Source organism: Dryobates pubescens, chromosome 8 (genome assembly GCF_014839835.1).
Source record: "Dryobates pubescens isolate bDryPub1 chromosome 8, bDryPub1.pri, whole genome shotgun sequence".
In the NCBI taxonomy this organism is placed as follows: Eukaryota; Metazoa; Chordata; class Aves; order Piciformes; family Picidae; genus Dryobates; species Dryobates pubescens.
In genome coordinates this window covers 420,448-444,289 of record NC_071619.1, presented here as the reverse complement: position 1 = coordinate 444,289, position 23,842 = coordinate 420,448, and the positions used below count along the sequence as shown (strand labels likewise).

The following is a 23,842-nucleotide window of genomic DNA, read 5'->3' as shown; positions in this document are numbered from 1 at the left end:
TACCACCTCAGGAGCCCCTGGCTCATCTCGGTGGGACTCTGGGCATGCTGCCTACAGACAGAGGTTTTATCAAAAGCAAAGAAATTCAAGGGAAGTGAAATTTCTGAGTCTTGGCACAAGCATCAGCTGAGGGAGTCTCACCTGGCAAAGGACAGCCCAAGATTTCCAGCCTCATGCAGATGCTGCCTTCCCCGAACCAGGAGCGGGGGTTGATGCGGATGTAGCGCGCAACCAGCGGCGCCGGCAGCATGTTCAGCACTGGGATCTCCTTCTCACTGTTTCCTTCAAATACCTGCAAAGGCCAAACACTTGGAAGTAGCAAAGTCAGTTCCTCAACAAAATCTTTTAGCACTTTGGGTAGCAGAAACAAAGGCACCTGGTACAGGACCAGGTTGATGGTGGCTCAGGCTGGAACTGCTCTTCAGGGAGGACCACCCTGCTGTGCCCCACCAACGGGAGCAAAGGAGCCAGAGCTCCACAACCCTCTCTACAGCAAAAGGCACTTCATGGACATGAAATGTCCCCACAGAGCAGCAGACTGACACTAACCCTTGCAGGGGCCATGCAGCAAGAAACAGGCTGGGCCAGGGCCAGGGCAGCATTTGCACCCCCAGGCAGACACGTGCAGTTGTCACAGGATATTCTGCATCCTTCTCTATGTTAGTTGATTTGCTCTCGCAATTTGTGAGACTGCTGAGAGACTTTGCCTTGCAGTCTTCCACTTGCCAACCTGGCAAATGAAAGCACCATGCAGACAGCCCCCACTCCTGTTCTTCTTCATAAAAATCTCTGTTCCATGCTACTCACCACATCACCAGATTCATTTCTGACAGCAGTCCATGCATGACTGTCATTGCTCACCAGAACTCTGTAAGAGGTCACCCAGTCACTCCTTGAAAAAGACAGAGAGTTTCTAAGTTATATTTTTCACAGCCCAGAATGGCTGCAAATTGTGTTTAATGTGATAAATGTTGTCAGACTGCTAGCAGTGGGAATCTCAGCTGGCAAAGCCATGTCAACACTTGGCTGAAAAAGTGACATGCAAGTCAGGATTCAACAGATAATTAACACAGCCTAGCACAGAGAAGCAAAAGGAACCAGGATAACGTCCTGGGATCGCAGCAGTGAGTGGCTCCTGCTCTCCTTTCTTTTGTATGCAGACCTGGGGATAAATGGCTTACCCAGAGCAGGTGTATCCAGTCTTCCAAAACTCTTATCTTTGCAGCTACAGAACTTAAAATTTTTCTGCTGTTATTATCAGAGGGGATGGGGGGAAATGTAATAAATCCTCTAGGAGAAAGCCCCCATGAATTTCAACCAGCAAAATGTCCATTTCTTCCCACACAAGAATGACAGGAGGCTGCAGTCCTGCTTGTATTCATTAGCAGGAGACAGGGGAAGAGAGACAGTTCTGCCTCTGCACAGCAAAGCCCAGCTGATCACAGTACTCGTGCACTGCTCCCATACCCAGCTCCATCTTCATCTTTCTGATGACCTGATAAAAATCCCATTTGCAGCAAAAATACCCCAAAAGCAACAAACATCTTTCATCTCAAAAGCAAAACCTGCATTCATACTTAAATTGTGCTTTGTCTGTATTCACCCAGAGAAAAGTAGAGAAGAAATCAAATGCTGCTTCCCATGTTGTGAGTGGAGGTAAAGCTGTGCAGCCTTCACACTGCCTGGGGATTGCCCATGGTAATGGTTAGGCAGCTATGGAGAAGGTGATGCCCTGACTCTCCTCTCAGATTTGTTGGGCTGGAAGGACAGGAGTCATTTATTTTTCATTTTAAAGGGACAAACTAGAATCTACCTCTTCCCTTCCAGTGAAGACCAAAAGCTGGACCAGGGCAGAACAAGGGCAAATTCATCATCCACAAGGTCAGTAGCTTTGTCTTGACCAAATGGAGACCACCTCCCTCTCTAAAAGTACCTGAAAGGAAGGTGGATGCCCATCTCCTCCCTAGTAACGAGCTGCACCAAGAGGTTTAGGGGGGATATGAGAAGAAACTCCTTCACTAAAACAGTTCTCAAACACTGCAGCAGGCTGCCCAGGGAGATGGTTGAATCCCCATTCCTTTAAATGTTTAAAAGATGCAGAGCTGTGGTGCTGAGGGATGTGGCTTGGCAGCACACTTGGTGGAGTTAGGGAATGGTTGGACTCAATGACCTTAAAGGGCTTTTCTAACCAGAATCAAAACTAGGAATTTGGGAAATAATCAGCATCATAACCATGGGAAGAGAAAAAACAGGGGGGTGGGCTGAAAATAAGAAAAGCAACAAGCAAACAACACAAGGCCCCACAAGGCTGAGAGCAAAACCCAGTGGAAGGGTCTGTGTCAGTGACTGGGCTCCCACGGACGGGGTTGGGGTGTGATGATGTCAGGGCTTGTCGGTAGGTTTTCTTCTTTGGGTTTCTTTTTGGTTGGTTGGGTTGGGTTTGGGTTTTTAAACATTCTTGGTCATTTATCAAAATCCAGCTGAAGGACCACAAGTGGCAATGTCACAAACCAAACATCTTTGTTCCTGAAGTATCAAAGGACTTTTTTTCACTTCAACTGTACAAATAAGATAAGGAGGGAAAACAAAACACATCCATATTTGTGACACCTGGAAAAGAAATCACAGGATGTCAGGGGTTGGAAGGGACCTCTGGAGATTATCCAGTCCAACCTCCCTGCCAGAGCAGCACCATAGAATCCAGCATAGGTCATGCAGGAACACATCCAGATGGGTCTGGAGAGTCTCCAGAGAAGGAGACTCCACAACCTCTCTGGGCAGCCTGCTCCAGGGCTCTCTGACCCTCACAGTGAAGAAGTTCCTCCTCCTCTTCAAAGAGAACATCACAGCTGCAGAAAGCCAGGACAGTCCTCAGCATTCCTTAGAACTGAGGATTTTGTAAGAAACTCGTGGCACATGCAGAAAGTTTTTAGAAGAAGCAGCTTATTTCTCTCCCTCTTACACTCACTTTTCCAAGCTAGGACGTTCCTTTCCCCAGGCTCCAGCTTCCCCCAGCAGATGCATATTCACCAGCAGCAGACAGTCGCCACCCGCAGTGGCCACAAGTGCCATGCTTCCCAAAGGCAGCCTGCCAGGTGACACACAGATGGGACCACAGCCAGCTTCTACAGCTGCACTACAGAAGGACTGCAGAGGGTCAGTGGATGAAACATACCAGCATAACATATTAGGTGCACAGCACATCCTACTGACTCTTCCAGCCTGTAAGGAATAAACAGTGACTTGGTGTTGAGGTGCAGACTAAAACCATCACAGGTTGACCAGACACTTCTCCCTCTGGCCCTAAACAAAAACCCATTTCTAGGAGCTTACATTCTTCCTCCTTATTTCCTATGCCATGAGGAAAACAACTTCTGCCAATGTTCTGAAGGCTGCTGGAAGTTCACATTCCCTTCAGAAGTGTCATCTTCTGCCTTGAACTCCTGGGGGTAAGAGAAGGGAGCTCTGCAGGCATCCATGCAGTCAGTGTCTGGAAAACTTGCAGAACCTAACACACAGAGGTTCTGATCAGGCAGGGAGGGGAAGTAGCCCCAGCTACTTCCACAGACACAGACCAGCAGAGGAGCAGTCATGTAATAACTCTCCTTGAAAGCTACACATGTGCAGCAGAGGAGGTCTGATGCTTCCAGAGAGCTGAAGGAAGTACTGCACACACATTGGAATTAGCAGGCAGGCTGCTTGCAGCGGGCACAATCCTGCCTGGAGCTGCAGGGCTTGATACCTACAGGGGGCAGAGGCCTGGAGTTCTTGGGGACATCCATCAGACACACATGGCAGCTGAAGAAAAGCCTTGGCTAGAGGAAACATTGGGGAATGTCACCCGTGTTGTTACCTGCTGACAAGGAGATCCATCTCCCTGGCTTTGGGATTTGCAAACACTCACTTGTGCGCTGTGGCACATCCAGCCTCTCTGGGGCCTGTCAGGGCTGAGCAATGAAGCTATCCAAGGAAAGCTGACAAAAAGCCATTAAGCTTTCCAGTAGTTAGGGTGTCCCAGACATTTATTTTTCTTTAGTATAAGCTCTTCTGAATTCACTCTGCAAAATCTCCCTGGCCCTACCATTCTATTTCTCAGCTATTAGCTGGGTTTAGAGGCAAGGAGCCATAATTCAGGGGCAGTTGTATGCCAGCATTTAGAAGAGAGAATGTGTTAATTATTGAGCTCTTTCTTGGCAGGAAGCTTGGAGTCCAGGAGTTACTGCACGACAGTACCTTCAAAAGCACTTGAGGTTACCTCTAGTTCATCATGCTCCAGCACAAAGTGCTGCTTACATGACTGCCCCAGGAGTTCCATCAATGCTAACAAAGGATCAAGAACTGCAGAGGGGACAGGAACCATTAGGACCCAGGTCCTTCCCACTAATCATCCTCTAAACCTCATGCCAGCCTGAGCTCTTCAGGAAGAGCCTGAGGAATCTCAGCAGCTCTTGAAGCATCAATTCAATTCACAGAAAATCAGTGCACAACTCCGACTACTATTCAAAGCCACTTCATGTGGTGGATATTTCAATTATTACTCTTACTAATTAGTTGAGCTTTCTCTCTAATGCATTAGCTTTAGATCAGGCTTCTTTGCACAGCTTCAGTTTTAGTTTCACATGGTGCATTAAAATGTTCAGTTTGGTCATTTCCAGGTGAAAAACAAGACAAGGTGAGGAATTCAGTGACTTCCCCATGGAGAGAGGGGAAATCTGAACCAAAGCAGAGGATTCATAACAGATCTCCTGCAGCCCTAGGCTCCTGCCCAGGGAATCAGCTTTTCTTATCCGACCACATCATCAGGCCCCTGAGCATAGGCAAAGATACCAGAGCAGCACCAGGACAATGAAGTCTTTCTGCCTTCCCTTCCCCAAGATAATTTGCTCGCTTTTCTGTATGTGCATTAGACACAAAGATGAGTCCCAGCTCAGCACAACACACAGCAAGTGCTCAATGAGAAGATGTGGATGAATGCCAGGCTTTTGGCTGCCCAGCCTCAGCTGGGACTTCTGACTATTTGGGTAGGGTTGGATCTGGTTTGCACAGCGTCTGCTGCATCTAATACTTTAAAGCCAAGCTTCTCAGTTATGGAAAGCTGAATAAGCAGAAGTGAAATAAAGCTGATACTCTTATCCTAGTCTCCAAGGACATTTTTCCACACCACTCAACCCCACATGATTTGAGAGAAAGCAGGAAGGTTGGCAGGTGCCAGTCAGCAGAAGCTCAAGTCCAGAGCGGCAGAGCTGCTGGGGATCAGATTAGCAAATAGTGCAGATGGTGCTAATGGGGATTCTACCAACGGTCACAGCTCCAGCTGAACATATTATTATGCTTCTGCTCTCATTGTAATCTGGTTTAGATGCATTACAAACCCCTAAAATGATGGAAAATAGAAGGAGCCAGGCAGCCAGCTGTGTGTCCTCCAGTAATGCAGAAACTGACAAGCCAAAACACTTGCAATGGAATTTCCGTACCTGAAGAATGCCAGGGAACCCTTGGATTAAACTGTACTCATGCAATGGAATCAGCATGCTGGCAATTAAAGGCCTGCTGCTTGGAGATGCAGTTTGTCATCTCACACAATCAAGCATAAAGCCATTAGCATTCATATTCTCTAATAATATTTATGTTGATAACATAACAGCTCCCAAAACAAGCCAAGGCAGAGCAGGCTCAGGCTCACCACAGGTAGCTCAGCAAGCTCTACCAATTAATGAAGCTCCTTCTGCTCTCAGGGATGGAGCTTGACTGAGCCAGCAAGGGCATTTTATAAATGTTTTAATAATTGAAAGCCTTGAAGGTTTAATTTTTAAAATGGCCTCTCGGTGACTGAAATTAATTCACTGCTGTGAAGCCTGCCTCTCTGGAGGCCCTATCAAAAGAGAGCTCAGGGCCAGAATTCCACTGGTTCAAACGAGGGAAACCAAATGTTTCAAAGCTTTCACTTCAGGGAGGAGAGTGTGGGGCTGCAGATGCATTTCCTACCCAACCTCTGCCACTTGCAGCCAGGTGTGGACAAGATTTTAATCTCTTTCTGACCTTCCCAGAAAATCTGGTGCCAGACGTGGGTGTTTCCTTCTGCTGCTCAGTATTAACCCAAGAATGGGTCACACAAAATTGATGCTATTTGGAATTCTTCACACAGCAGACTTTCCCCTTTCATCCTTCCTCTATCTGCTAAACCAAGCTGTGACTCTAAACCTCCTTTGTGATGTTTGAAGTTTCCCATTCTCGTGTGTGCTGATCACACCCAGATGCAGCTACACAGCTGCTGCCTCGCTGTGTCTTCTGGTCTCCTTCCTGTGAATACTGAAGCCATGATAAATGAAAAACTCTGACAGGGACAGGACCAGGGCCATCAGCTGAAAACCAGAACACAGGAGGTTTGACATGAAGCTTGTTTGCTGGGAGGGTGCTGGAGCCCTGGAGCAGGCTGCACAGAGAGGTTGTGGAGTCTCCTCTGGAGAGCTTCCAAACCCACCTGGCCAATGTGCTCCTGGACAGCCTGCTGTGGGTCACCCAGCTTCAGCAGGGGGTTGGCCTAGCTCTGTAGAGGTCCCTTCCAGCCCCTGTTGTTGTCTGATGCTATGACAGCAACCGGCAAGCACAGCCCTCGGTGTGCTCAGCCGTGAGTGCCTTTGCAGCAATGCTGCAGGGGCTCACAACCACCAAGCACACAAAGATGTGGCCATCGTGGTGCACAGAGCAGGGATGCTGACTCGGGAAGGATGCACAGGGCATGGGTGGAGAGGAAATTATGTCCCCTAGGTGCTCTTGTCCTCCTTCTCAATCATTCTCATGACAAGTCACAATGCACACGCACAAATACACAGATCAAGGCTGTGGTTAATGTGGGTAGTCTGGGGCAGCACCTGCCAGCACCCATGGGATGGATCCTATTCCTAAAGGCTCCAGCTCAGCTGTTCCATAACTGCCCATTGCAGGCCATTCCAAAGTGTACCTGCTGAGCCTCAACGTGCACAGCAGGCTCTCTCCACACACCACCACCCTTTTGCTGGCTGCAGTGGTGGTTAAGCTTAGGTTGCCCAGAGAGGGGGGAGATGCCCCATTGCTGGGTACACTCCAGGTCAGGTTGGATGAGGCTTTGGGCATCCTGCTCTAGTTGAAGCTGTCCCTGTTCACTGCAGGGCAGTTGGAATGGATGGGTCCCTTCCAACCCAAACCATTCTGTAATTCTATGAACCATTCCATGAATTCTACCACGCAGAAGCCCTTGTGGGTGGCAGTGACCTGCTCCCTCCCAGTGTTGTGTGGTGAGTCACCCAGCCCTTGGCAAAAGAGCCACAGCTGGAGCAAGAGCACCATGACAAATCGCACCCACAAGAGAACATCATCAGCTCTGACATCTTTGTCAAACTACCTTGTGAAAGCATAATCACATTGGTGGGTGTGCTGTCAGAACTCCCCCTCTGCAGGATCAGCTGAGCTGGCCACACAGCCAGCTCCCCAGCACCAGGACTGGATGGTGAGTACCCAAACCCCTGTGTAGGATACAAGAATTGAGGTGGAAAATTAACATGGCACAGTGATGGAAGTTGAACAAATTGTTATTGTGAGCTGGACAGGATTCAGAGTCTGTTCTACCATGCTCTCAAAAGCAGCATTGTACTGGTGGTGTGTTTTACCCCTGAGAAACACAGAATCTTTCTGCTGGCAGAGTCCAACCATTAAGCCACCCCTAAGCCATGCCCCTCGGCACCACGGCTACACATCATTCAAATCCCTCCAGGGATGGTGACTCCACTACTTCCCTGGGCAACCTGTTCCAAGGCTTGACTACCCATTCAGGAAATAAACTGTTCCCAGTCTCCAATGTAAGCCTCCCCTGGTGTGCCTTGAGGCTGCCTCCTCCTGTCCTGGCACTTGTCACATGGGAGAAGAGCCAAACCTGTCTTTATCACAGGCCTCTTTAAAGCACTGAAGGCCACAAGGGTATTGCCCAGAGCCTTCTCTTCCCCAAGCTGAACAACCTGAACTCTCTCAGCCTTTCTTCTCATCAGATGTGTTCCAGCCCTCTGGTCATTCCTGTGATCTCTTCTGGACACACTCTAGCAGATTCAGGTCCTCCTTGTGCAGAGGACTTTGGAGCTGGAGTCCTCTCAAATCAGGCTGTGAAAATGGCTGTTGCTCCATCTTTTTTTCCTTAAGGACAAATATTCTGCATAAGATTAAAAACCAAACAAAAAACTCTTCAGTGTTTTCATGAGGAGGTGTTCAAGAAAGATGGGAAGCTCACAGCCCTGCAGCATGTGGTCTAATGGGCATCATGGTCCTGGGTTGGCAGCTGGACTCCAGCTGATCCTAGAGACCTGCTCCAGACAAAACAGCTCCGTGATTCTATACACAAAATGTAACTCTTTGTTTGGTTTTCTTTTTGTTTGTCTATGTGCAGGTTTTGGGGGGCTGCTGGGGTCTTTGGTTTGGTTTTGGGTTGGGTTTTTCTGGGGGGGTTCCTGTTGTTTTGTTGGTGGTTGGGTTTTGTTTGTTTATTTTGTTGTTTTCAAAAAGGTTTCCAAGTTCAGGACCTGACCCTTCTGCCCAGGTTATTTCATCTGTGGTCTGTCCTATTGCTGCCAGTCTGCTGCTTCCTGGTGTGCAGAGAGAGTGCACAATGCTTTATGGAAATGCATCCTCACACACACTCCTGACTTGCTGAAGCCTTGCAGCCTCTCCTGAAACCCCAAGCATCCCGAGTGGAGCAGCCCAAAGTCTCCCACTAGCCAGCACAGCCTCTGCAGACACATGGGCTTTCTCTTGATACAGAACATGGTGCTGAATTATCAGACAGCAGTCTGGGTTGTGGGAAACATCTTTCCTCTGGCTTCTGGATTCTTGCCAACACTGCTAGGAGTGATGAATGTTTTCTTCCCTCTGTCAAGAGGTTGCATATTTCACCCTGTCACATCATTGCTTCAAATGGCACAGTTCCACAGTGCTGCTTCCCCAGCCCACTCCACAGCCTTCTGAGCTGGTCTTTAAAGATGCTTTGTAAGACTGAAGGAGATCTTCTATACATAGTGATTGCACTCGGTGCTCTGCAAGGGCTTTTCTAGCAGAATAACTCCGTGACGTATTGGCAGCAACATAAAGAATTCCCTCCCCCAAATATTCAGCCATAAACCCTTTGTTGCCCAGTTAAGGCACAATCCACCTCTCAGGGAAGGCTGCCACATGCCTTTCTAACATCACTCTCACTGTCTGTAGCCTAGGAGAGCAAACCAAAGAGCTCTGCAGAGAGATGTCACTGATGTCTGTCTGTTGACTGTTGGGTATTCATTCTGCTAAATGCCTGGAGACCCTGATCTCCAGAAGTTCAATTCATACACAGGAACATCTGCCCACTCTCTGTTAGAGCTTTTATTCACATCAGCCAGCCTTGGGCACTTCTGGATTCTGGGTATCTTCACTGTAAAAACCATAAAGACATCCTGTTTCTTTAGCTGTGGAAAACAACATCTGCAGGTCTTGGGTAATCCAAGCAGAGTGCCCTCTGTGCTGGTCAGAGAGAACTTTGCCATGATCTCAGGTATTCCAAGAACAACTGCAGTGCCTGAACAACCACAGCCCTTGAGCCCACATGTTGTCTTTGACTGGACAAAGGAAGAACTCCTCAAATTCAGTTTTTGTCCAAGCCTGGTTTTGCTTATTACAGGAGGGGAAAAGCAAAGCAGAAAGAGAGGATTCCATGTGACTCCATGGAATTCACAGCCAGGCAGCTTGAACACAAAATCTGACTCAGAAGTGTTTTTCCTTATAAAGGAAATGATTGAACAACTCCAGTATTCATTGCTAACCAAGCATGGCTCCCTTCTCTAGTCAGGTCATCTGTGCTTCCAAGAGAAGTTTCTGCACCTTGGTCTTTTCCTCCTCAAGACCCTGCCCCAAGTACAAGAGCCCTGGACAGAAAAAGCAAGGCACAGCCCACAGAGAAAGAGACATGAAAGAGGAGCTTCCAGGTGAGCCTGGGAGAAGAACAAGTGCGGTGAGGCTGCTGCTGCCAGCACAAGGTGAGAGCCCTGTGCACTTGTGAGTCGCCTGCGTGGTGGGCTGGGCAGGCTGCACCTTGGAGGCTGGGCTCACGCTTGGGCCCATGGGTGCTGGAGCATGTCCAAAGACCAATGGAGTTGGTGAAGGCTCTAGAGTAAGTCTTATGGAGGCAGTTTAGTCTGGAGAAGAGGCAGCTGAGGGGAGACCTTCTCACTCTCTACAACTCCCTGAAAGAGGATGTAGCAAAGTGGGGCTTGGTCTCTGCTCCCAAGTAGCAAGCTGAGGAAGCAGCCTCAAGCTGCACCAGGGGAGGTTTAGCTTGGACGTTAGGAGCAATTTCTTCCCTGAATGGCTGTCAGGCTCTGGAACAGGCTTCCTAGGGAATCCCCACCCCTGAGGGATTTAAAAGCTCTGTAGATGTGGTGCCGAGGTACATGGGTCAGACTTGCTGATCTTGAAGGTCCCTCAATGAAAACAATGCTGTGATTCAACTGCTCATCACCTATAAAGCTCAACACCCCACCTCCAGCAAGCCAAGCTAGATGTGAATTGGTTGTCTCTGGATAGAGTGGGCCACCAAAATCAAGCTGCTGGAGCTGCTATGAAGGAGCCAAAGTGTCGCTTCCAACACCAGCACACCAGATTTGGCTACCACTCAGGCACCCAAGCAGAGCCAAAAGCCAGACTGCTCCCAACTCAAACACTGCAGCCCTGCAGTCACAGGGAAAAGTCACTCGGTGCAGGATTCATCAGGGTGTCCTCACCTGCCCTCCCTTGTCATTTCACACCTCCTCATTACAGCGGCAGCAGGAAGCTAAGGGGGACCAGGCACAAGTCTGATCCAGGCAGAAGCCCAAAGAGAACTTTCAGTTAAGTACATTTTCCCACTTTGTTAAAGTTTCTTGTTCAGTACAAAGAGGCTTTTCTGATTCTTTGTCACTATCACAATCTGTTGAACCTAGCATACATCCTACTGTCTTGATCTTCTTTTATGTACTGCTGGGAAAGCCTCCAAGGCTTACACAAAAACCTCCCCTTGGCTCTCGAGCTTGGCAGGCTCTTGCTTCTAACACAGCACAGACCAGAGGGGTGTGGAGAGACGGCTGCATTCTCTCCTACCTGAAACCAGCCTGTTCTCCCACATCTGCCTCTTGGTACTGCCCAGGCGGCCAGTACCAGAACAAGAGGACACAGTCTCAGGCTGCACCAGGGGAGGTTAGAATAGAATAGAATAGAATAGAATAGAATAAACCAGGTTGGAAGAGACCTTCAAGATCATCGCGTCCAACCCATCACCAATCCAACACCGCCCAAGCAACTAACCCACAGCACCAAGCACCCTGTCAAGTCTTCTCCTAAAAACCTCCAGTGATGGCGACTCCACCACCTCCCCAGGCAGCCCATTCCAATGTGCAATCACTCTTTCTGTATAGAACTTTTTTCTAACATCCAGCCTGAACCTCCCCTGGCGCAGCCTGAGACTGTGTCCTCTTGTTCTGGTACTGCTTGCCTGGGAGAAGAGACCAACATCTGTCTGTCTACAACCTCCCTTCAGGTAGTTGTAGAGAGTAATAAGGTCACCCCTGAGTCTCCTCTTCTCCAGGCTAAGCAACCCCAGCTCCCTCAGCCTCTCCTCGTAGGGCTTATGTTCCAAACCCCTCACCAACTTTGTTGCTCTTCTCTGGACTCGTTCCAGCAAGTCAACATCCTTCCTAAACTGAGGGGCCCAGAACTGGACACAGTACTCGAGGTGCGGCCTAACCAGTGCAGTGTACAGGGGCAGAATGACCTCCCTGCTCCTGCTGGCCACACTGTTCCTGATGCAGGCCAGGATGCCATTGGCCCTCTTAGCTGCCTGGGCACACTGCAGGCTCATGTTCAGTCTACCGTCGACCAGCACCCCCAGGTCCCTCTCAGCCTGACTGCTCTCCAGCCACTCTGACCCCAGCCTGTAGCTCTGCATGGGGTTGCTGTGGCCAATGTGCAGAACCCGGCACTTGGATGTGTTAAATCTCATGCCGTTGGACTCTGCCCATCTGCCCAGCCTGTCGAGGTCCCTCTGCAGAGCCTCTCTACCCTCCAGCAGATCAACTCCTGCGCCCAGCTTGGTGTCGTCAGCAAATTTACTGATGATGGACTCGATGCCCTCGTCCAGATCATCAATAAAGATGTTAAAGAGCATGGGGCCCAGCACTGATCCCTGGGGCACACCACTGGTGACTGGCTGCCAGCTGGATGTGGCACCATTCACTACCACTCTCTGGGCTCGGCCCTCCAGCCAGTTCCTAACCCATCGCAGTGTGCTCCCATCCAAGCCATGGGCTGACAGCTTGGCCAGGAGCTTGCTATGGGGAACGGTGTCAAAGGCCTTGCTGAGGTCCAGGTAGACTACATCCACAGGCCTCCCCACATCCACCAGGCGGGTCACCTGATCATAGAAGGAGATCAGGTTGGTCAGGCAGGACCTGCCCTTCCTAAACCCATGCTGGCTGGGCCTGATCCCTTGGCCATCCTCTAAGTGTTGTGTGATTGCACTCAGGATGACCTGCTCCATAATCTTTCCTGGCACTGAGGTCAGGCTGACAGGCCTGTAATTCCCTGGCTCATCCAACCGGCCCTTCTTGTGAATGGGTACCACGTTGGCCAGCTTCCAGTCAGCTGGGATCTCTCCAGTGAGCCAGGACTGATGAAAAATAATGGAGAGTGGTTTGGCCAGCTCATCTGCCAGCTCTCTCAGCACCCTAGGATGGATCCCATCTGGTCCCATGGACTTGTGGGGGTCCAAGCTGCTGAGGAGAGCTCCTATCACTTGCTCATGGAACAAAGGGAAACCATGCAGCTCCCTGGCTCCCTCTGCCAGTTCTGCAGGCCAGCTGTCTGGTAGACGTTCTTTCCAGGTAGTAAAAACTGAGGTAAAGAAGGTGTTAAGTACCTCTGCCTTTTCCTCATCCTGTGTTACAACATTTCCTTCTATGTCAACCAAGGAGTGGAGGTTGTCCCTGCCCTTCCTCTTGCTATTAATATATTTATAGAAGGACTTTTTGTTGTCCTTCACATCAGAGGCCAGTTTAAGTTCCAAATATGCTTTTGCCTCCCTAATTTTCCTCCTACATGCCCTAGCAACCTCTTTAAACATTCCATGGGTTGCCTCACCTTTCTTCCAAAGATGATACACCCTCTTTTTTTCCCTTAGTTCAATTAAAAGTTCATTACACAGCCAGGCTGGCCGTCTGCCCCGGCGGCTCCTCTTCCGGCACATTGGCACAGCCTGCTCCTGAGCCTTCATCAGCTCTTTCTTGAAGCAGGTCCAGCCCTCCTGGACCCCTTTATTTTTAAGGGCTTTCTCCCAAGGAACCCTCTGAATTGTTTCCTTGAGCAACCTGAAGTCCGCCCTCCGGAAGTCCAGAGTGGAGGTCTTCTTGCTGGCCCTCTTAGCTTGACTGGTTCAGGCTGGATGTTAGGAAGAAGTTCTATACAGAGTGATTGCACATTGGAATGGGCTGCCTGGGGAGGTGGTGGCGTCGCCATCACTGGAGGTGTTCAGGAGGAGACTTGATGGGGTGCTTGGTGCCGTGGGTTAGTTGTTTGGGTGGTGTTGGATTGGTTGATGGGTTGGACGCGGTGATCTTGAAGGTCTCTTCCGACCTGGTTTATTCTATGTATTCTAGGAAAGTTGCATACTCCTGTTGCAGGGGTTCAGGAAGCTGGGAAGGTGCTCAGGGAGCAGAATGGCATCTTTTGGCATAGCCTCTCATGTCATAAATTGTCCTTTTCCATACCACCACAGTCAGAAACCAAGTATGAGAAGGAAGCTAATCAACCTCCTTCCCTTCCAGTGCCCAGCAGAGCAAACCAGTCACCGAGGAGCCTGCCCACACCGGTGGAAGTCCTACGGACTGTTTCTCCTGTGCTGGCTCACAGCAGGCACTTCATGGCACACAACTCCTGTGACTGCAGTGAGGTCAGCATCTCCTGAGCTTCCACAGGTGCCTCTGAAGCCCACCCTAAGGCAACTTCTACACTAAGCTCAAGGCCTCTACTGTTGTCTGGATTGGATTTCCCTTTGCACAGCTCTTGTCATACCAGGATTTTGTTTTAATTTCCTCCTCACTTTCCTGACTGCTGGAGGAATTGGGGTAGGAACTCATACAGAGATCATCTTTCAGCTGTAACAAGATGAGTAACTCAGAAAGCAGCATCTGTCATCTTCCTGAGTGTGATGTTCCCTGGTGCAAAGACCCTGGAAACCCCAGGACAGCACTCCTGGCCTGGATGAGGGCTGCATGCATCAGCACAAACATCTCCTTTGGTGCCTCAGAGGGTATCAAGCAATTCTTGAAATCTGAGGACTTCCACATGCAGGAGCAGAGCACACAAACATCAGCTACACTGATTTTATCTGCTCAGCTGGATGAGGAGAGGGAAGATGAGTTGGTCTCCAGGGAAGCCAGTCCCACAGCCAAGGCTGTACCAAGAGAAGCAAGCGACATGGTGGCCATCACATTCTGACCAGGGAAGCCACCTCCACTGCAGTCCCTTGTCTGTAAGCTGGAGGTAGAGAAGGAGCTCACCCCTTCCTTGGGCTGTTTCTCCCCATTCCTCCAGCCTCTCCATGGGGCAGAGCTCAGCCTTACAGGATATGCTTTCCAGCAGACATTAGCCTGGGCCTCAGTGCAACTCATCCAGGTCAAACCATCTTTGCACCCACGAGGCAGAGCTGTGCCTGTTTCTCTGCTCTGAGTAGCAACCCAGGAGGAGCCTCCACTTGCTCTCCCTTCGCCAACCCTGCTCTTACTGCAGCCCTTCAGGGTTTTGCCCACAGACTCCTCATGGGGCAATAGAGCAAAAGCAAGAGCAGGTCACTTAAAACCCAACCAGCCAGACGACTGAATACCAACTACAAACAGTGTCAGTCCCTGCTGTGAACTTGCAGTAGAGCTGAACTACGAATAGAGATATGAGAAGACCAAGCAGTGCAGCACTGGTGTGGACAGGAACAGCAATGTCAAGAGTGTGAATACAGAGCAGAATAAAACTTTGCCACAGTAATTATCTCCCCAGCACAGAACAATGAAACAAATATAGAAACCTTATTGCCAAAGAGGCTCTGATCCCACAGCAGCACTCAAAGAAATAAAAACCCCACCACTCAGAATATTAAATTATAGTAGAGGTAAAAAAAGAATCTTTTCTTACAGTGCTAAGTTCTCTGGTTGGCCTTTTATTACATGGCAAAATGGTATTATGAAGTGATGAGAGATCTGAGCAGGATGGAGCTGAGCTTGTGCCTCTCCTGCAAACTTGGTCAAAAGGCCTAGCAGCACACGTGGGGTTTGTTTGCTCTTGTAATGCAATGAGGCTCAGCAAAAAATGGAGACTGGACCAACTTGTGAAGATCAGGAAAGCAGGAAAGCATCATTTCTGGGCCCTGTTTCTTCCAGCTGCTTGCTGTGTCCCTCGTGCACGGCTCTCACCTTATCCACAGTACTGTGTCACAGAGCAACCTGGGCAGCCACACTCAGGAGCAGGTCACCAATGAGTAGACCACAGAACCATAACATTTTAGTTGGGGAAGACCTCAAGGATGATTGAATCCAACCATTGCCCCATCACTGCCAGCTCCATCACCAAGCACAGATGCACACAAGTCTGTGCCACACACTCCTTATGCAAGCAGAAAGCTGAGAAATGCTTGCAGCTGTGGAAGCGAGGAGCAGCGTCTGACCAAACCTGAGCTCCTGGGCTGAGCATGTCTGGATTGCCTCCTCAGACTCTGGAGCAAGGCAGCTGCCCCATTCGTGGCAAGTAGCCCTTCCTTAAAGGTTCCTAGCCAGCAGGGTCAACTGCACAGAGCATACCTAGCATCAGCACAACACAACATGCCTGCTGCCCACTGGAGTCCTGGGCAACACACTCTGCATGGCAGGGAGGTTGGATTGGATGATCTCTAAGGTCTCTTCCAGCCTAGGCTATTCTGTGGTTTTTGGTTATATTCTCGATTCTTCTACAGAACAAAAGAGTAGAGATGTAAGTTTGCTTTAACAGCTCATTAAAAGAGAAGGTTGGTTTGGAACTTTACCAATTCCTTGGTGATTGCCTAAGTGTTAGGAAATGCCAAAGATCACTGACCAGTCTGAGATGGTAAAGCAACACATTAAATATTGGAAAAGAATTAGGAAGTTTAACACAAGCAAGCTTGCCAAGCTGAGGCCTTCTAAAGGTGCATCACCTGAGGGCATTTTGCTGCATCCTTGGCCAGAGGTGAACAAAGACTACAGAAATCTGCTACCTTAAGCCTGCATTTTATGTCCCATCACACCACTTTGTCTTTTACTGTTCCCCCCTCCAGCTGCTTGGTGGCCACACAGCATTTCCACCCTTTCTTCTGCCCCTGAAGCAGCAAACCAACAGAAGGCAAAGCTCAGGATGCCACGGAGAGAAGCCAGGAGGTACTTACGACCAGAGGGAGTTCCTTCCCTGCGTGATGACACCGGTGAACTTCGTCAGCCTGCGAGCATCCACCTCGATCCACTGGTAGGGATCGTTTCTGCCAGCACACCAAGCACCATCATAAAAGTCATTTTCATTAACACCTGCCTGAAAAGAAAGCAAAATTGGCTTCATCATCAGAACCAAGAAACTGAAGGTCTCTCACAGGGAAGGGGGTTGCCAAAGCCATGGAGACATTGTTCATTCCACTTACTCCTTTGGCTCGGGTTTAAGACCCCTGAGAGTGTCACCCTCAACAACTACATGGAGTGACCAAAGTATTTGCTTACTCAAAGTGGGGAGGGAAATTCTGCAGAGCCCCTTTGAAAACAAAGAACCATTACAACGACATTCAAGTTAGAAGGCATGAACAGACATTCAGGTTGGCCCACCTCTCCATGCTGTGGCCTGGTAAAGTCTTTATCCAGAAGAAATATCCACATGAGTTATGAAAGCCCTGAAAAGCCAGTCCCAATCCATGCCAGTAAGGGTCTGTGATGGAGCAATCTCCCTCCTCCTGAAAGCAGCAGCAGAGTGCAGTGCATATGGACACAGTAGTACTGCCTCCCAGCAGTTTTTCAGTCCCAGAACGATTATTTTTCATCACTGAGGTGTCAAAGGTTAACCATTCAGGTACATCCAGTCGTACTCCAACTCGTGTACCAGTCCTATCCCAGTTTATGCAGGTAAGAACACCACCAACAGCCTCCTCAACATCTGCCAAAGAAATGGCTGCAGGGGATTTTGAGTAAGCTCTGTCCCAAAGCCATCTGAAATAGCATTAAAAGAAACACAGCCTCCGAGGTCTTGAGAGATTTGTCTGATTACTGAAGCCCAGGAGGTGCTTGGCACCAAGCTGGCTACAACCATACAGAGCACAGAAGCTTTTCCATATGGTCCTCTGCAGCTGTGTGTATTTTCACACTTCATCTGTGTGTAATGAGCATTTGTCACTGTCACCCATGCAATTCCAAGCGTGGATATTCTTAACTATCTCCCCAATAGAAATGAGTATGGAAAACTTTCTAAGTCCATATTAGAGAGAGATCTTACAGCTCTGGCAGACAGCTGCTGTCTGCTCAGCGGGACGCCTGCAGCTGGTGCCTGTGTGCATGCAGAGCAAATGAAGCACCCAAGGGCACAACTGTCCATTCCATTTCACTTGTGGACAAAAGCAGAAACGTTTCTCAACATGCAGTGTCTTCCACCCTCCCCACATTTTCGATCCAGAAAAAGGGACTTTTCTCTGCTGCACCCAGATAAGTTATCCATAAATATGCATGTGGCAAACTGTAATTCAGATAAACCCAAACCAGCTGCTTGTGATGTACCCAGAAGCTAAGCTGAGGGGAAAGCAAACGTTTACAATTCCTTTACAAATTATAGGACTCTGATTTTAATTCACATTTCTCTTCTGAGTCAAACATGTGCAAGGCAGAATAAACACCTGCTGAAATGATCCCTGCTCCAAAGCTTTGTTCCATAATGAGGGGAACAATATCACTGCCTAAAGGGATTCAAATGAAGACAGAGCTTTCAGTCTTCCAGCACAAGCCACCTGAAGCCGCAGTGAAACCATACCCAATATCAAACCACTTCTGCTTCAATTCTTCTCCATTCCCAGCGGGGTGAGCACAAAAGCCATTTGGCCATAGGAAGTTTGGAAGGAAAAAATAGAAAAGAAAAGGAAAAAAAACCAAACCAAAAGTATTACTCATGCTCAGTATTTATAGCAACCACTGCCAAAAGAGAGGAATTGGAGCACAAGGGCTGAAAGCAGAACCTAAATGATTTTGCCGTTTGTGTTTTGATGCCGGAGCTTTTCACAACCAATCGGTGAAACGAACAGAAGAGACCAAGAAGCCTCCTGCTGACCTGCATACAAACGACTGCTTTGCATGGCTAATCCCCAGCGTTCTCTGGACTTCTCCCACCAGGAGAAGGAGGCAGAAGAAACCTCACTTGAGTAGCAGGGTTTCACCACTGCACAAGTGACAAATACTGATGACTTTCACCCCTGAAGGCAGAGTCCCTCAACCAATATTATTTCAGGCTATGACTTTTCCTGATGAAGTTAAATTACACCTGGTGCTGTAAGTGAACTACTGGTGCTGTACTGCAGTTGCAGGGTGGATCTCCAATATACAGGACTCCAGTAGCAGTGCTCCTGCTCTTTAGGAGGTCCCAGCACAGTCATCACATTCATCAGGCCTGGGAGCAAGCCCAGGTCCCCCGGAGTGCAAGGTCACAAGAGGAGCAGATCCTAGAAGGCCCTACCCAGACCTGCTGGTCCTGTTCTTCTTCAGGATAAAGCAGGCACCAACTGATTAATTCTATATGCTTCAAACAATCTGCCCAGCAAAAATAACCCTCAGGAGCCTCTGAAAAGCTTCATTATTGTGCAGAGTGGCTGTGAAGTGAGGCAGTGCCAGTTACCTGGGGTGAGCTCTAAGCCTCTCAGCTGACTTTGCATCAGGTGATGAGGTTGAGCAGAAAGTGGATTTTGCCTTTCCTTAGGGAGGAACAGAAGAGTCATATGAATGTCTTGATGGCACTGTGGGGATACCCAGACCATGGCACAAGGGCAGCAGCCCATAGAATTGCTCATCACTTAGTGCTCTGGTGAGACTTCACTGGCACTTCTGTCTCCCAGGCTTGGGCCCAGTGACCTTTTTTTTTGCCATGTGCAGTACTGAGCAGCATGAAAACACAGCTGCTTAACCAGTGCCTTGTGCCTCTGTCCAGCATGCCACAACCTGCCTGGCTGAGCAGCAAACAAACCCCCAGGGCCCTCATTGCCCATCTGACACATCAGCCCCTCTGGTACCTGTTCTGTGTGATAGCAGCTACCTCTGAAACACTGCTGAAGTGCAAGGAAGTGCAAGGGAGTGCTGAAGTGCAAAGGAAAATCATCCACTTACACCCAAGGTACATTTAGAGTAGCCATAAGGGGGGAAAAAAAGAGTTTCTACCACCAAGGTGGTGAGACTCTGGCCCAGCTTGCCCAGAGAGGTGGCGGATGCCCTATCCCGGGAAACATTCCCAGTCATTCCTGGCTTAGCTGAAAATGTCCCTGCTCACCTCAGGAAGGTTGGACTAGATGACCTGTGAAGGTTCTTTCCAACCCAAACCATTCAATGGTGTTAAGCAGACATCCCTGCAGAACCCACATGAACCTCCTCTGCACACCACTTCTGTGTTCATGGGGCTTTTCCTAGCAGAGAACATGAAGTAAAGAAGCAAAATGCCTGCCTCAGACCTCAAAATTCAATCCGAAGGCTGCAGAGGAGATCTCACATCACACCCAGCCTGCTGCACCTGCACACTGGCCTGGGAAGGAAGGGACAGGTTCTACCTCCCTGTTGGTGTCCTGCCACTTACCACCAGTGGCTCCGTTGTCCATGTGGCTCCATAGCAAAGTGCATTGAGCTTTCTGGCCAACATTAACTCATCAAAACAAACAAGGGAACAAAATAAGGGAGGGGAAGAGTAGTTTCTCTCCCTGGAGGGAAAGCGTCTGAGCTGTTTGCACAGAGACTCCAAAAGAAGCTGAGGCAAGAGGGGAAAGTGCAGAGTTTCCTTCCAGCAGCTGGCCACCATCACACCATCACGTTGCACCATGTGAAATTGCACTGCTGATGAGAGCTCATCCTTCCCAGTCCATTAACTGGCAAAAACCTTCAGCTGGAGAAAAAAATATCTAATGGAGGGTAACAAATTAAACTGTAGAGATTTTTCACTGTTAACTTGGTATCAGCATGCTGTTTATTACTTTGAGATTAAAATGTACCTTGTGATGCAAAAGCAATGGATTTACCGTGGCCAAGACTGTAATTCAGGAAGCAGCACTAACAAAGGGGGGAATGGAAACACAAGGAATGGGGAAATGGAGTTGGGCCCTGCAAACCATCAAAGCACATCTTCAGTCCTAAACAAGAGAAGCTAAAGCCAATTGTATGCTACTGACTTCTGAACTGAAGCATTCTTTGGTACTATAATCACTGCCTCTGAGACCCTGCCTTAGGGCAACTGCTTCACTGGAAAGCACAGTTTCAATTAACCACTGCCATTAACGGCAGGCAAACAACCAACATGGAACCTGCTGTGTGGGCTTTGCTCCGGACTGACTGCTAAGGGAGCTAGGAAGGGAGCCGTTCTGGGCTGCCTCCACCCTTGCTTCGGATTTGCACCCTCAGCATATGAGGTGTGGAGCTTTTCTCTAAGCCCCGCAAAGCCAGGGGCTGTCCATCAGCCTCCTCCTCTCCCTAATCCCGGTGTTTCCCCTTCATTTGAATTACACGGGCTGACAAAGCAGTCAGAACCAATAACCATCCCTGGGTTCTCTTTGTACAGCAGCACAGCCTCAAGCCATTCTCCCACTCTGAAGAGCAAGAGTGATGTTACCTGAATGTTCAGCCTTCCTCGGTGTGCCCCCAGGCCGTAGCGCTTTGCTGTGGAGGCGTGGAGCTGGAAGTCAGTGATCTTTAATGTCTCCAGACCAAGTGGAGGACAATCTACAAAACAAAAGATTGATCAAAAAGCAATTAAGGGAGAAATCCCAACACAAAACAAACAAGTATTCAAAGCTCCTGGGTTTCCAGCGTGCCAAGCCGGGGTCCTCAGCTGAGGTCAATGAGGAATGGCAGCTCTCACAAACCCAGTGAAGCAGAGCTGCCTTACCCCAGAGGAGGATCTGGCTCTTTGAGAGGCTCACATAGTTATTAACTGCTTGCTCTGTGCTTCAGTTTTTCACAGACATGCAGAGTATTTCCTGGAACATGATTTTTAGTACAAAATGGCCTTCCATTTTACCCTGTTTGGGCTTTTTTTTCCCTTTTCCCCATCTCTTGATTAGATTTATTATTCCTTTTCACCTCCTGCATTCATTCCAAGCTACTGTATGAAGTTATGTTTCCAATTAAGCTCTGTTCTGGAAATGGCAATCACTGTCCCTCCTGTTGCACAATAGCATCTGTTACAGAGCGCTGGGAGGCTGGACAGCAGAGCTCTGTGGAATGACTAAGCACAAAGAGGGCAACTGTGAAACAAACAACTCTTTAAGTTCCAAATTGGGCAAAGCCTTGAAGAAAGAAAAGGAGGAGGCCATTATTTCAGCAGCTAGTCAGCCTGCAGCAGACTAAAGTCTGGAGTTCTGAATTTGGAAGATAAGATGTTGGAAAGAGTCTACTTCATGATTATGAGAAACATTCCTGCTCCAAAATGACCCTGGCCCCCACAGCATTTTAGTCCCTGACAATGCCTACCACGTTTACCCTCAGAATACCCTGGTGAGGAGAACAAAAGCACAGAGAGACACTTTAGAAGCACCTAAATTGTACAAGAGAGCACAATTTAGAGACCCTGAAGTAATCGTCAGCTGGAACTGACAAGTCTGCGTTGGGCAGAGGTGGAATGTTGTGCTGCAAGTGTGATTTAAGTCAGGTTCTGGTTGGGTTAGACCAGACTTGCACTGCTGCAGCCATATTGCTTTGTGGGTTGGATAGAGGACAGACTGTTCCCCGCAGTCAGATGCAACCTGCACAAGGAGCTGTGGCAGATACAGGAGCTGGGCAGCAGCTGCTTTCCAAACCAGGCCCTTCCAGTCCCCAAACTCTCCCTCCTCACTGCCTGCCTGGGACTGGGAGCTTGCTTCTGTCACAGTGGATGGAGAATTGCTGAAGAGCTCAGTGCCATGCTCTGTACCTGTACCCCACTTGCAGAGATGCTTTTCATCACTCACCAAAATGTCAGGAGGGCAGGCAGCTGACAGTCCCACCCTGGCCATGTCTAACTTCCAGGTGTGGTTTTGCATTACAGCATCACAAGCTGAAGAAACACAGGAGAGTTCCCCTGCTAGCCCTTAGCTCCTAGCAACCCAGAATCCCTCAGGAAGCAAAGCTCATATGCTGTCAGTTCACACTGCTACTTCTTTGTTCATCCTTAGAGCCATTTGGCCCTGCATTTGTGTAAGAACTTTTCTGTCAGAAGCAGTAGAGACAAATGCTAAATGTTAGTGTGTTTTCTGAAGTACCAAGAGTGATCTTAGCCTTATAGGAGAGACAAAATGTGGACAGTTCTTCATTTCAAAGAGCTTTCAATTTGATTACCCAAACCAGAGAAGAGACAGGATGTATGAGGCAAGGCAAAGGAAGGAATGGCTCAGAGGATTTGTGTGTCGTTGGCTGATTGTTTTAATTGCATTTCCTTAAAGAGTGTTTCATCTTTCATTGCGTTGTGACTGGGAGAAGTCTCAAGTCTCTGCCAGGTCTCTGCCAGGAGTAAGACTGGGCTCTCAGAGCAGGCAGGAGCGCCTGTGATGCTGTACAAGTCCCTCTGCAGTTGTGAACAGCACACTGCCCTTTCTCAGTGTGTTCACCCCTTACTGTACTGAAGTCATCAGATCTTTGTCCTCAACTAAATAGTATGCAGGAAATCCTCTCCTACTGCTATTGCTATGACTCAGTAGAACACCCAGCTTGCTTTCTCTGCAGGTGAGGCAGACGTTTTGCTGTCACTTCACTAACTGACCAAATCACATAAGAATTTTTGTTCTCATTGTTAAGAACAATCAACCATTTTGCTCCAAGACTTGACTGAAAATGAATGCAAAGCCTTTCTTTCACACCGCTGGCCTCTCTTTCTCCACTGACCATCCTGAACCAGGAAGGGAACAGCAGGATTCTCCATAAGAGCCTCCTGACCTATGGATGCGTCCATCTGTGCAGCCCTGCACAGGGATCATGCTCCTGGAGACATCAAGCCTACTGTTTGCAGTAGCTCTGAGATATGAACCCTCTGTTGGTTTCCCCAAGAGAAGATCTTTGATTTTACTTTTCAGTGAAATTAGGTCTTCTGTTTATAGCCAGAACATTTATAGCACAGGGAAATGAATTTTTTCCACATCCCCATGAATTGCACCATCAATAAAGTGCTGCAAGCAGGAGCACATGAGGCAAAGCCCTCAGTCTGCAATGGATGGAGGTGGTGGGGCAAATGCTTCAGCACAGCCTCATCTGATAAAGTTACTCTCTGTAATACAACACATTCCACCTCAAGCTGACAATCCTCTACTGAGCAAAGCCCTGAACCACACAAATCCTGAGTCATGCTGGGGATTCAATCTTGGATAAATCCTTTTGTTGCTTTGTGTCCTCCCTGCTCCTTAAGGCTACTGGAGATAATCAGGGAAACCTCTTCTTGAAAACCATACAGGCAACAAAATTGATTTATGGCCTTCATAAAGACTTTAGCTTTTAAGGTATTGCTTTAATATATTTTATTTAACTTCAAGAATGAAGCAATGAAACATGCCACACAATCAATCACTTTCCTCATGGTTATTGTA

General features: G+C 48.6%; 1 protein-coding gene across 1 annotated transcript in view; it reads right to left on the bottom strand.

Moving 5' to 3' along the window:
* CPXM2 (carboxypeptidase X, M14 family member 2) overlaps positions 1–23,842 on the bottom strand; it is a 74,093-nt gene that overhangs the window by 26,321 nt on the left and 23,930 nt on the right. Inside the window, exons 2-5 of the mRNA XM_009910425.2 lie at positions 20,902–21,011; positions 16,466–16,605; positions 808–892; positions 142–292 (exon numbers count right to left, since the gene is read on the bottom strand). Of these exons, the coding sequence (XP_009908727.2) occupies positions 142–292; positions 808–892; positions 16,466–16,605; positions 20,902–21,011 (486 nt within the window). The remainder of the gene's footprint in view (positions 1–141; positions 293–807; positions 893–16,465; positions 16,606–20,901; positions 21,012–23,842) is intronic.